This window comes from Balearica regulorum, chromosome 1 (genome assembly GCF_011004875.1).
Source record: "Balearica regulorum gibbericeps isolate bBalReg1 chromosome 1, bBalReg1.pri, whole genome shotgun sequence".
Lineage (NCBI taxonomy): Eukaryota > Metazoa > Chordata > Aves > Gruiformes > Gruidae > Balearica > Balearica regulorum.
In genome coordinates, this window is record NC_046184.1 from 40,850,963 (window position 1) to 40,864,456 (window position 13,494).

The 13,494-nt window shown below is 42.8% G+C and overlaps 1 protein-coding gene across 2 annotated transcripts in view; it reads left to right on the plus strand.

Moving 5' to 3' along the window:
- Window positions 1-5,438: 5,438 nt before the first annotated feature.
- TBC1D15 (TBC1 domain family member 15) overlaps window positions 5,439-13,494 on the plus strand; it is a 36,793-nt gene continuing 28,737 nt past the window's right edge. The window contains exon 1 of one of the 2 annotated variants that reach the window (XM_075746900.1): window positions 5,439-5,583. In XM_075746900.1, coding sequence (XP_075603015.1) covers window positions 5,560-5,583 — 24 coding nt within the window. In that variant the 5' untranslated portion in view covers window positions 5,439-5,559. Of the gene's footprint in view, window positions 5,584-13,242; window positions 13,266-13,494 lie in introns of those variants that run through there. The other variant, XM_075746911.1, reaches the window with a different exon arrangement.

Here is a 13,494-nt window from a genome sequence, read left to right on the forward strand (position 1 = left end):
GTACCCCAGGCTTACTTGGTTGACTTGAATGGATGTAGCCAGAGCCTGATCTCTATCCTGCTCTCCTAATTGTGGACTAGGACAGGAGGATTCTTTTTTTTACCTTTTCCTCTTGTATGTGGAAAAGAAGAGCATGTGACAGCTAAATCTTGGCATATCTCCTTTCTTGTCTATAACGCAATTCATGCTGAGGACTGGTCCCTCTTAGAATATGAGGAACTCAAGAGAAGCCTGGTCTGCAGCTTCCTCCTGGGTGTCCTGCTGCACCCAGCGTCCAGGACAGCGCTCCATTTACTACCTGTTTGTGATCTGTGACAAACTGGAGTAGCCTGGAAAAATTGTGAGTTGCATCTGTCAAAGCAAGGCTGGGAATATATCCATTTCCTGCAAGCAGAAGGTCAAAAGAAAAGATATTTTTGGCACTCTTTATCTCTCTCTGTGATGGGGTTTTTGTTTGTACAAATTAAGCCTGTGATAGAAGGACTTGACAGAATCTGTGCTTGTCTTGTGTGGGCCAGGTTTTCATGTGGCTGAGCATGTGGGCAGCTGATGCTCCTGAATACAGGAATGGATCTGGGAACTCAGCTGAAATAGCTGTGTGAACAACAACAGCAGCTGCTGCAGCTCTTGGCATAGCAATACTAGCTATGCTCTGCAGCTGTGACAGCAACAGGAACCCCAGGAAAGCCCGTACCATGTGCTGGCTGCCCACTCAGTGCTGGCTGGGGTGCTGTGACTACCTTTACGCGACAGAAGATTCCTTATTAGAGCAGATGGCTACTCAACATCCAACGAAGAGTGGGCTGCTGAGCTGAAGATACCCTCCTTGTTAGATTCCCATCTGTGTAGTGTGCAAAGGGTTGGACATTAGTGCAGAGCTACAGAATACCCCACTGTTTTCTAAATGGGCTGATGGAGAAGGGAAAGGAACTCACTAGCACCGTATCAGCCTATGGAACTTGGTGTTGCATATCCTTCAGGTTTGTAAGCTGAAATAATGTAACACGCTGTTAAGGGCTGGGCACAATTCTAATCTCTTCGTTTTGAACTGCACGTTGAGTAGGGCTGGGCACAACTCTAGCACCGAAGATATAGGGGTTTATCCAGGTCACTGTTTTTCCATGGTTTTTTGCTCAAGGCTTATCCAGAACTCCATGATGCTTCTAAGCATTCAGGCTCCATGGAGCTTCAGGAATGTTCAAGTATTTGCTGGTCAATGATTTATTTTTTTTATTAATTTTACCTTTCTTATACCTCTTGTTTTCTCCAAGTCTAGTCTCCAAAGCCCCAGCTGATGATTTTCTTAAGGAATAAATGGAAGATAGTTTTGTCTTTGGTCAGGTTTTGAGTTGCAACTCCCTAGTATAAACACTGGTTACTTACTGCAGGTCTGGCAACAATAACCAGTCCTAACAAATTAAATAATATTTATCTAGATTAAACTGTTTAAGAAAATCAGTCTAGAAATAATTCACCACTTCCTGGATATTTTCACAGCTTCATCTCTTTCCAAAATTTATTCTGAGTTTCTCTGTGTTAACAGGGGACAGGCTAAGGGATCCGTTTTTCCCATCCTTCTTCTGAAGAGCACTTTTGCCATTATTTACAGTCATAGTTGCATGTTTGGCAAAGCAACTCTGATTCTGTGTATAGATACGTAAACCTATTATGTTAAACCCCTTCTCACCTCACAAGGGGTGTACAGTAGCTGTTCCTCACTGCTTGCATCTTGTGTGGAGTTTGCATCTTAGTATTCTCCAATTCCTACTCTGTGTTTCTATTCTCATTGAGTGACTGCACAAACAAATATGAAAATCCTGGAAGCTTAAGGGAAAACGCATAGAGGAATACAGGTTAGCATTCAGTGAGCCTACAGATACACTGTAATTACCTGTTAATTACCATGTTTTTAGCAATGGAAACTCTGAAATAAGAAACTTTTAGTAATAGTATTACATAATACCTTAAAAATTTCATAAAGTAACAAGATTCTGCTGTGCTAGATTCTTTAACTTGGCCTTTAAGTCAGGTAAATAAGCGGATTTGAATGGCAGTCTCTTGAATTGGCTTTCCCTTAAATGACCAGATTCATTGAAAAGCAGCCATTAACCCTCATTTGGGTCAGGAATAAACAAGATTTTTCAACCATCCTCAGTGGAGAAAAAGGAAAACACTTGTCTTGCTCAGAGCAGGATCTTCTGTATAAGCATGTCACACTGAGCATGCCTCTAACCCCCACGCATTAGTTTTGGTCCCTCTCAGTCCTTCAGCTGAGAATCACGCTTCTCTGCTGATTGCAGGGTGCCTCTGCAGTTGTGTTCCCAACTCTGCCAAGAGGTCATATGCTCTGTCACAAAGCAAAAGTGACCCTGAGCAATCTGACCCAACTACTAAATTTGTCCCGCTTTGAGTAGTAAGGTGGACCGGATGATGCAAAAAAGTTCCTTCCAACCTAAATTATTTGGACTAGATGACATAAAAGTTCCTTCCAACCTAAATTATTTTATGATCATATGAAAAAAAAAAAAAAAGACTCTCTGCAGTCCCACTGACAATCAAAGAACAGGTAAGGAACAACACACAGATGCAGTCAGACAGAACGGACAAGGAAACAGTGAGACAGTGTAGCAGTCAACACCATCAGCAGTGGTTTTAGTTCATCAACTGTCTACTTGTTCCCAATTTTTTTGATACATTTTCTAGCAGAAAGAGGACAGGATTTAAAGAAGAATAATGAGACAGCTTGGTGCACTTCTAAGGGAGTTTTTGGCCTGCAGGAAGGTCAGTTTGAGGAAAAAGCCTTCCACACAACTTCTTGCATGAAAATTTTACAAATAATCGGCAGTCTAGCACTGAGTTGACCTGATGTGGAAGGTGAATCTTTGGCAGTGAGTGGGAGGTAATCTTCCTCAAAATGAGGAAGAATATTTTATGTTGGGCCCTAGAGAAGGGTGAGAGTTGGTAGACGGATAGGAGGAGCCAGATGAGAGGGTTAAAGTGATATGGGCTAGATGAATGACCTCTGCAAAAGCATTCTGCAGGAGTCCAAACAGATCAAAATGGTGTTGGTCAGTGTCAGCAAACAGAACGTTACAAGTAAAAAATGTTTAGTTGTGTGGATAGACAGAAAAAGTTATGCTTTGGAGCTGTTGTACAAGAAAAATTCTACAAGGGAGCTAGCTATAACATTAAAGAGAGAATCCAAAGAGATATCTAAGACTAAAGCATCAGCCAAGCTGTAGCCCTCGGAGACAGATGGGTATGGATACTGAAGTGAGATGATGGGTGCTGAGAGAGTCTGGAGGAGGATAAAACAGTCTTGTCCGTTAGCTGCCTGCAGATGATAAAAAAAAAAAAGATTTTAATTTGGATCAGGATTAATGACTGTAGTAGAAACAAAACAGTGAGTCATAAGTATATAGTCATTGACACAATTACCTACAAAGAGAGGGTGGCTTTGATTGAATATGCTAATGATCAAGAGAGAGGAGAACTAAAAGATGGCAGTCCTACTAGTGAAAAGAGCTGACTTCAAGGAGTTCGTTGTAGATCATGATATGGGCTAACAAAGCTGAGATGGGAATCTTAATTCTGAGCTTCTCCTAGGAAAGGAACTTTGAAAGAAACCTTGACAAAGCAGTTTCAATGGAGTGCCAGAATGAGAGTATGCAAGGGAGCTAAGTGAAGGAAGTCCCAAGCATTCACTGCAGACTTCAGGGAGCTGAGAGATGAAAAAGAAGTGGAGAGAGGAATGGGATTACATGTGGGTGTGCAACTAATGTATGATTATCCTGCAAGGAGAAAGAAAGAAAGGAAACTGATAAGAAAGGGAAAGAATGAAAATGAACACATGGGAGAAGAAATGAGATGAAACCAGTATGGGTGCGGAAGATGGCAAATGACAATTTCACCTCTCAAAGCAATTAATTTATGGTGATGAGTTATTAATGTGTAGCCTTCTTTCTTGTATTCACCTTAACACTCAGTTGTGCTTTTACTAAATTCAAAGAAAGGGACCACTGTAGCTATGATGTCCATTTTTGCAGCTTTCCAGACCTAGGTATTATTATAAGGACTTGTGCTCTGACTGCAGTTTTATTTTTCTCATCTTTATGCACGTTTATATACAGAGAGTCACAACAGGCTCTCACAACTTTGAAGCAAATCAGTATTTGTACTGAGATTAGCAAATCTAGTTTTCCACGCTAAAAAGTACAATATGGGTGTTAATTTGTTAGCCAAATGAGCTTTTGAGAAGTCAGAAGCAAATTATGCCATTTTATGACAAAGACAGAAAAGACCAAATTACCTTTGCTTCTTCAGAGTAACAAATCACTTCCCTGTGAGCATCTCATTCATCTGTTTCAAATGAATAATATTTGAGGACATACTGTTTGCTCAAAATATTTCATGATATGGTGTTGGAATATAACAAATGTCTTAAACCCCATCTTTATTTATAGCTCTCAGCAGGATCAAACATTGCAGACATTAAGTGAAAGCTAATCTTTTTTTCTATTATTTTAGTACTATGCATTATACACGTTTCCAGGTAAAGATCACCAAAAAAACCCTCCTGACATCCACAGGAGAATTCTTTCAGACTTTATAAATCTGTACACATATGAATGCCAAATGTTTGCTAATATTGATGAGGTTGTAATAAAGATTTGGCTTTATCCTGTGATGAATACGAATGTGTTATGTGTTGAAAGCCATCACCTTGAAAGTGGTGTATTTTTCACTAACAGCAATAGTTAGGGCAGCTTAACAGTGCCTATGGGCCAGCATTTCCTTTATATTTACGTCGTGCAACAGCGGGAAGAGAAAGAAAACAGCTAGAGAGAATACGATGTGTGTTTTATATCAAACTTTCAACAGTCCTCAAATTGTAATGACCACCTCAGGTGGCTCAGAAAAAGCGTTAAGGCCGAGAAAATAATAATTTAAAAAATCCTCCTTTCTCCTTACTGCCATACTTGCACGACCCAGCAGGGTCCCTACGGCGCTCATCGCTGTGGAGGGGTCCCGGGCGCAGGGCGGGTGCCCTGGCTGCTCTGTAGTTCCCTGATGGATAAAGGTTTCTCTGCCGCCTCGTCCTTCGCTGTCCCCTCACCCCCACGACTCCCCTTTAAACCACTGCGGGGGGATAGCGGGCAGCGCGACGCCGGGCCAGGGACGGACCGCAGGGCCTGCCCGCCCGGCCCACCGGCAAGCCGCTTCCCCGCGGCTGGGCACCGGCCAGTCTCGCAGGGAGCTGTGTGCGGGGGGTTCAAAAATGAGAGAAAAGACCAAGGAAGAAGAGCGCAGCCTTTGCGAAAAAAGCGATAAACCCGCCAGGCTCTCCCCCCTCGCCCCGCCTCCCGTGGCCGGAGCCCCGCCTCTCAGCTGGGCCCGGCCGTTCCGCCTGTCGCCGTCGCGCTGTTTCCCTGCCCGGGCGTATCCGCCCGAGTGCGCCTGCGCCGCCCGGCCGGCCGCGGAGGGGCTGACGGGGGTTGTTGTGGAGCGGCGGCGAAGCACGTGAAGAGCGCAACGTCATCATAAACACTCGTACGCAACATGGCGGCGCCTCCGAGCGGCAAGGTAACGGGGGCGGGCTGGGCCCGGGTCCCGCGCGGGCGGCTGTGGCCGTCGTTCTCCTCTCTTGGGGGTTACCCTGTGTCCAGCGCTGGGGTCGCCCCGGTCAGCGGGAGCTGCGGGAAGGGGCGGCCGGGCCCCTGAGTGGCCGGGCGGGGGCCTTTCCTCCCCACGGCGCGCAGGTGCGGAGTGTCCTCACGGGGCCGCGGGGCTCGGGTCTACCCTTACGAACGTGGGCCGCCCTGCCCTCGGGCGGGCCTGGCGGTGGCAGAAGGCCGCGGGCCTTCTGCGGCGCTGGGCGCGGGAGGGGGTCGCGGGCGACGGGAGGGACTTGGGCCCTTCTCGGGGCGGGTGCGGCGGCACCTCGCAGCTCCTCCTGCCCGGCCCGGCCCGCGTCCCACGCCGCCCTGGCTCGCCTCCGGGCTGCGCGGAGAGCCGGCCCTGGTGTGGGAAGAGGCAGCCCCCGGGCCGAGATTGGCCTCCACGGAGCTGAGGCTGAGCTGGAGGAACAAGACTTGTCCCGTCTACGTGGCCGCCTGTCCTGAGGTGATCGTAGACGTTACTGGCCTTTCTCCTGGGCTGCGCGCTGGTAGTGTGCGAGTACCTGCCCCGGGGTGGATACAGAGCCTTGTCAGTTGGATAATTTGGTACTGTAAATATTTGTACATGCCACCGATCCTTGCCGAGTGTTCTTGAATGACACAGTAGAGCTGGACAAGGAAAAACTCAGAGTTGGACTTCATTTAAATATCTGTCCTGGTTTGAGGTCACAGGAGGGAAGGTATTGGCAACCTTCTCAGCCTCTAACCTCCCCAACAGATCTCAGTTGTGTCCGTATGTTTTTATTGTAGAAATATTTTTGTTCTATTACTCGTCATCTAAAAGTGTTACTTTGCAATGCGGGGCTCTTGAGCACATGGATCATTTATCTAGGATTTAAAATCTCAGTGGAGAGTCTGACTGTATTTAGCCAGGGTTAAAGTGCAATAGTCTTTAGTTTCGCTTTTGCAGCATGTGGCATCAAATTATTATTTCAGCAAATGTTGATCTCAGCATAAGGGAATGCATGTCATTAGCCATGTCTGTGTCTCTTGGAGGGTGCTGAGGAGTGCATTTAGCTAGCAGGAAAATTCAGCAGAGATCTCACTTGTGCTGGTTTACCATATCTGTTTCAGCCAGAACTGGTGGAGCCGGCAAATGGTTCAACTGGAGCTTAAAAGTAAAGTTCTTTACTGCTGTTAGGTGCTGTAAATGTAAAGATAGCCATACTGTCCTCTCCACTGTTTCTAGCTATGCACATCCAGTTTTCATGTATACAGAGAAAAGTTGTTCTTCTGTTTTTGTCAATTTTAAGCTCAGTCCAGCAGTTTATTGGATAATGGTAAATATTTTCATTTTGCAGCTTTTTTTTTTTTTTTCCCCATGGGTTTTTATCAGGATCTTCTTCAGGAAGTTGTTCCTGAAAGCAGCTATATTGTCATAGCTTACATGAGAGGCTAAAACTATTGTGGATTAGTTGTTTGTACATTTGCTACGTATTCTTGTTTCTTTAAAAAAAAAGTTTGCTAGAGACTAAATCTCTAAGATGTTGCAAACCTCCGTTTCAGTTATTCCACATCCACAGTACTAATGCAACTTGTTAACGCAACCTCTGATTCAGTAATGTTCTTTGCTATGTCCCTTTTGATACAGAGAAAGTAATGACAGTTGTGTTTTCTCAGTTTTCATGAGGTGGCTGGGTTGGTTTGAAGTTTCACCGCTCTCAGTAGGAGCAGTTACATCCTTCTTCAGATCTCCCCACCTGTGTGTTGCACTTCTGCTTCCTTGGGTACTGTACTCATTTGATCTCTCAGTGATTTGATTTAGCAAGCTGAAATAATACAACAAACTGTGTGTGCTTATTTTTGGCTGGGTTAGTTTTCTGTTGGTCTAGGGAGCATGTTGGATCACAAATTGTTCCTTTGGATGGCAGCAGGATTTTAGAAGGGCTCACAAACTAGTGAAACTTCACTCCAGGTGGAATAACACAGTGTAAGTTGGTACAGACCCAGCATTCTTACTTAAGGGATTTTGCACTTTGGTGTGTTTCCAAGCTATGGGTGTCCTAAATTAATTACACTTTTCCTCTGGTTGTGCAGTGTTATAATGAGGTGTTTCAGATGGCAAATTTCTGAAAGAGTGGTAGACATTAGTTTCTGGGGTGCTTTAGTCTCATTTGGCAGATCTTATCACATGAAAGTAATGTATTTTAATGTATATGTTCTTTTCTGCAAAATATTACACAAAGTAATTCCCATGGAATGTACATGGCAATATATTAAGCAGCTGGAATAGCCTGCATTGTCTCAGCTTTCATGAAATCTTGTTTCAGCAAACCATATAAGGTTGTGGTTTCTATTATATTTTTGCCCTGTTTGCCGCCTTCTCTATCACGTTTTTTTTTTATTTCCCAGACATCATTAGTATCGGTGGAGTCACAACTCGGCTATTCCATACTGTCTTTGGTTTCTACTCCATATGATAATGGGATATGAATTACAAATTTGGTTATCTCATGTAACTATATGTACTACTTTACGAGGATTTTTGTCCTATTTGTTTTTTCTTAGTGCCTCATATCTCAGAAGGTTCTTTTCAGTGCTTTTCTCTATCTAGATATAACTTGATTCCAGAAAGTTTAAGTTAATGCTGTTGAGTTCTGGAGTAGTGACTCATTCTTTATTAATGACCGTCTGCAGTAGAACAGTGTGAGCTTCAGTTTTTTGCCCTTTCTTAGAGTTGCCAGTTTTTTCTGTAAGTAACTTGGCAGTGAGGTCTTTCGTTTTCAGTGCTTTTTACTTTATGTGTGAAAGGAGGTATATTTTCTCTCTTTTTGTTGCTTAGCAAATAGCAGTTTGTTATCCTTATTTCAGAGCACCAACTCTGGGCTCACCCTTTTAACAGAAAACCGTGTTAGAAAATGAGGTAAAAACTTGTGTATGAGAAGTACAAACTTCAATTTTAGTCTGTTGGTGTATAGGCTATTATTACAGCTGGTCTAAAGACAGTAATGATTTTTGTTTTATGCTCTTGTAATTCAGAGTATCTTCAGCACATGGGCTGTTACATCTTTCTCAAATTACCAGTTGGCACATGGGCTGGCAAAGAAGTTATTTTTCATTTGCTTGTGCCCTTGCTCTTGAAGTTAGAGCTTCAGAGCTTTGACTGGACAAACATCTGAGCTTCAGGTCTAAGCTCAGATGTTTGGCCAGTTCAGCGACTAGAAGTGTTCGAGTAACACTGTAGCTACTACTGAACAGTGTTGTAAATGCTGTGGTGGTGGTGGGGGGTGTTTGCTGTTGACTGTGGGGTTTTTTTGGTTTGGGTTTTTTTGGTTGGTTTTTTTTAATAGCCAGAACCAGAAAGAGATTTAAAAAAACAGGCTGATAAAATTAGCTTTGCATCCTTCAGGTAGTTCGCTGGCACAGTGTGGTGGGTTGACCCCGGCTGGAGGCCAGGTGCCCACCAAAGCTGCTCTATCACTCCCCTCCTCAGCTGGACAGGGGAGAGAAAATATGATGAAAGGCTCATAGATCAGGATAAGGACAGGGAGAGATCACTTACCAATTACTATCATGGGTAAAACAGACTCAACTCGGGAAAATTTAGTTTGTTAACAATCAAATAAGACTTTGCACAAGTGCAGGTAGATGACTTTGTCCTCCTCCCCCTCCTTCTTCACTGACCTTGGTGTCTGCAGAGTTCTCGTCTCACATATTCTTACTCCTCTCTCTGGCTGCAATTGCTCCTGGTGGTTTTTTCCCCTCCTTAACTATGTTATCCCCAAGGCACTATCACTGTCGCTGAAGGGCTCAGCCTTGGCCAGCGGCGGGTCCGTCTTGGAGCCGGCTGGCGTTGGCTCTGTCAGACACAGGGGAAGCTTCTAGCAGCTTCTCACAGAAGCCACCCCTGTAGCCCCCCCGCTACCAAAACCTTGCGATGCAAACCCAATACGCACAGATACAGCAAATTTATTTTAGATGTGTATATATTCTGCGGTGTAGGTGGTGCACTGCTGCACCTTCTACTAGTTAAATTTGGGGGCACAGGCTCCTATACTATGCATTGTTGTGCCATTTTATTATCAGTTGATTTAAAATCTTCATTATAACTTTTTCAACCTTTATCATTTACTATATACAGAACCATAATCCTTTCGGAATGTATTGTATTTAATAGGTTTTTTTTGTGAACAGAAGCCTGTACCTGCCTTTGCCTATTTTGAATTTAGTTAAGATTTCATTATGCTTGAATGTAAAGCAATTCACTGATAATTCTGAAATTTCTGTATATTCTTTCTGGTTTCTATTCATTAAGGATTTCTCTTGCAGAAGCGTTCACAGTAGAAATAGCATGTTACCCCTCAAGCTCTCACTCTCAGTACCCTGAATAGCCTTGTATTTTCACTGATACCCTACTATTGTTGCATAAGTAGCAGAAGTACTTTGCAATTCAAGAAATCTTCAGTACACCTAAGGCAGAACTTGAAAAACTTACTGTTGTCAAGCAGGAAACTTTTCTTATGATATGTCGTTCCCAATGTTGCGAGCTTTCTCGTATTTGTCACAACGTGAACGATATTTGTGGTTTGGTTTTTTCCCTCTGCGTAGAAACGTGATGTTTGTGAGACTTTTACTCTTTTAAGACTAGCAGGGTGTGAAATTTTGCTGTCTTAAGAAAAAGATTGAGCCATGGGCTCAGCAAACTAAAGATATATAAGCATATGGCTTTATATTTTTATTAAAATTCAAATGCCAGAAGTTATAGGATATTTTCTGTGGAACAGAAGATCATGTTGGTCAAGTAATGTTAGTTTGATGCTTTGCAAAGCACTGAAATGTACTGGTATCTGGTCATTGAAAGCAGACTATTGATGTAGTAGGTACTTTGACGTTCCCAGTGACAGTTTAGCAGTGGATTTGTGAATAAGCTCTGGGGAAACCTCAGCTATTCCAAAGAGGGAGATGGAAATTAAAGCAGCATAATGCAGATTTTTAAATTGAGTTATATTTCTTCTAACTTAAAGCACAGATCTAAACTAAGATACTTTGTGGATGTAAGGTCTCTTGGGACAACCGTTGCCTAATTGGAATTTATTTTATTGGCCTGAAGTTGTTTTCTTATTGTGTTGCATCTTTTGTTCTGTTTACCTTCTGTCAGAATCTGAAAATAAGGTGCTGTGCAGCTGCTGTATCTGTTGTTAATGTTTGCAGACAGACCCGTTTTTCCTTAATTTGTAGTCTGTGGAGCATTCAGACTTTCTTACTCAATCGTTTCCTTATGAGCATGCCTGCTTGCTGCTTCAACTGTTGAAGCCACAGTGAGGTCCTTTACCTGATTCTCCAACATGAGGTAGAAATGAAGTAACTGCTATTGAAAAGTTGTTAGAATCAGGCTTTGCACAGTGCCATAGTTACATAGTGACCCCAGAACAGCAGCTGATTCACCGTATCAGTGCTGCAAGCTGTGTCTGTCATGAGAAGCTGGATGGGATCTTGGCAGAGCGATGCCGGCCCTGAGCTGTACTCTCTGGCAGAAAAGGAGATGGATGAGAACATGGGGAGAGAGTATGAAGTGTCTGAATGATGGGGCTAGCTAGCTGGGAGAGTTGCAGTGCTTCTCCATTCTCTGAAGTGTCCTGTGTTTGGCAGGTTGTTGGTGTGTGTCAGAGGTAAGAGCAAGAGTAGAACGTATGAATGATCAGTGCACGTGACATCAGCTAGGTGCCCAGCACAGGGACGGTGGGAAATACATGGATGAGGAGGGCAGGACCACTCTGTTCTGTGGTAGCCCTAGATCCTAGCTGTCTTCTTTTTTGCCTGCACCTCATTGTCTTTGGCTGCAGTGCTGTCATCTTTCACTAGCTGGTAGCACAGGGGCATAAATTGCTGTCAAATGGAAAGCATTTAATCCCAAAACTTTGTTTGTGTTGTGGTGTATATTGTAATTGTTGATGTGGTATACTGAAGGCCGCCTGCTCATGTATGTCCCTGGCAATAAAAAGCTACAAACGTTGCTGTTAACTGCTCATTGTAAGCAGCATAATACACTGGAGATATGAATTGTCCATGCTGTGTCCCTAGAGTATTAAGGATGATACCATTTGTTTCTTAAAAAATGTTACTGGAACAACAGTGGAACTTCAGAAAGTTATTTTCTGCTGGACGTGGAATATAAATACTTGAACAGCTTTCCAGAACCTTAACTAGCATATGCCATGACATGTAAACTGAGCCTGCATCCTGCTGCTTCCCGCTGGTTTTTACAGTAGGTGTGTAGGCAACTATTCCTTCATGCAGCTTTCCTGAATTTTGTGCTGTGGTTCCCTGTTTTTACAGACCCTCTGTCAGTATATGAGATGGAATAGCTGCAGTCTCTATGTGGCACAACGCTTTTAATGACAGATTAGAATTAATTGTGCGTTTGCCTTTGACTTCTGTAGCTCCTATGGAAAAAAACCCAAAACAGATCAAGGTGGCTTAGCAGCATTTGGAAATCTTGTGTCAATTTTTAGCTTTTGGTAGGATTCTGAATCAAATAGGTAATGGGTCTAGTTTTCATTCTGTAGATCTAGAAAAATAAATGTGGTCTAAGTCATGCTTGCAGACTGCAAGCGTGGACTTGCTTGACAAGCAGGAAAGACCTATGAACATAAGCTTCTTGGGTACATATTACTTCAAACTTGAAATTTTAAGATTATATAAAAAAAAGTGCAAACTTCTTTTTTCCCTCCCTACTTTCTCCATCATTTCTTTACAGAAAGAAGTTGCCAACTGAGTGTTTTTACAGTGATACGTTTCCTTAGGTAGTCATTCTTATGATTTGAAGCATTTGAGAAACTTAAGGATACCATAGATGGATAAATCTGGAAACTGTTTTGCATAGAACTAGCTTTAAGGTAGTAAGATGTCTGAAAACCTTTGAGTAATTCTGGTATACGTACAGCTACCACACAGATTGAAAATTACTTGTTTTTAAACAAATTTTCAAAGTTGTTTAGCTCCTGTCACATTACATCTTCATTTGCTTTGGTTGTGTTAGTGTGTGCTTTTGACAAGCACTCATCTGTTCTTTTTTTTTTTTTCCATTTGTGGTGCTGTTGTGGGACCAGGAGGGTCTGACTTTCATGTATGTAATAACATCTAAACCTGAGGAACATGCATCTCTCTGGACAGTTCAACAGATTTTTGCCAATAGCTATAGAAGAAAACAAAACCACCATTGTTTAAATCTCAGGTTAGGCCTTTCATGGCTGGACAACTTTCTTGGCCTCAAGCATCTAAGCAACATAGGGTCCTGTTCTTCCCTGGGGTTGTGTTTTTTGTGACCAGTTGATTGACTGTGCAGAGCACGGGTTTCTTACTGGGTAGATGGGTGGATAAGACTGTAATATTGGGGTGAGGAATACCTTTGAGTTTTATTAAAATCCTAGGGACATGTCGACTTACCTGGTCACCTGTGGTGTGCACTTATTGACATAAACTTGTCTTTTTTTCATGATGGGCTTATTAATATTGTGTAGACTTAGAGGAAGAGTGATTAATCATATGAAAAGAAAATGAAAGATTGAGCTTGACTCCACCTACTTCTCACCTTTGCAAAAGAGACCATGATGAAATATATAAAATAACGAGTAGTCCAAAACCAAGGTGAGCCAGTAGCTTGTTTTTCTGTCTCGTAGTACAAGCAGCATAATCCACTAACAGAACAGATGACATTCTTAAGACTATTGAATTCTTTCGCACTGTAGATAATGAGGCATTTCTAGATTCTACACCTCTGTCACTGAAGCCAAAAAGTTATCAAGATTTAAAGGCAATTGGGTTGCTTTCCTATGCAGGGGGTGTTGACAGGTAATACTGATGCAGATTTTGGTTG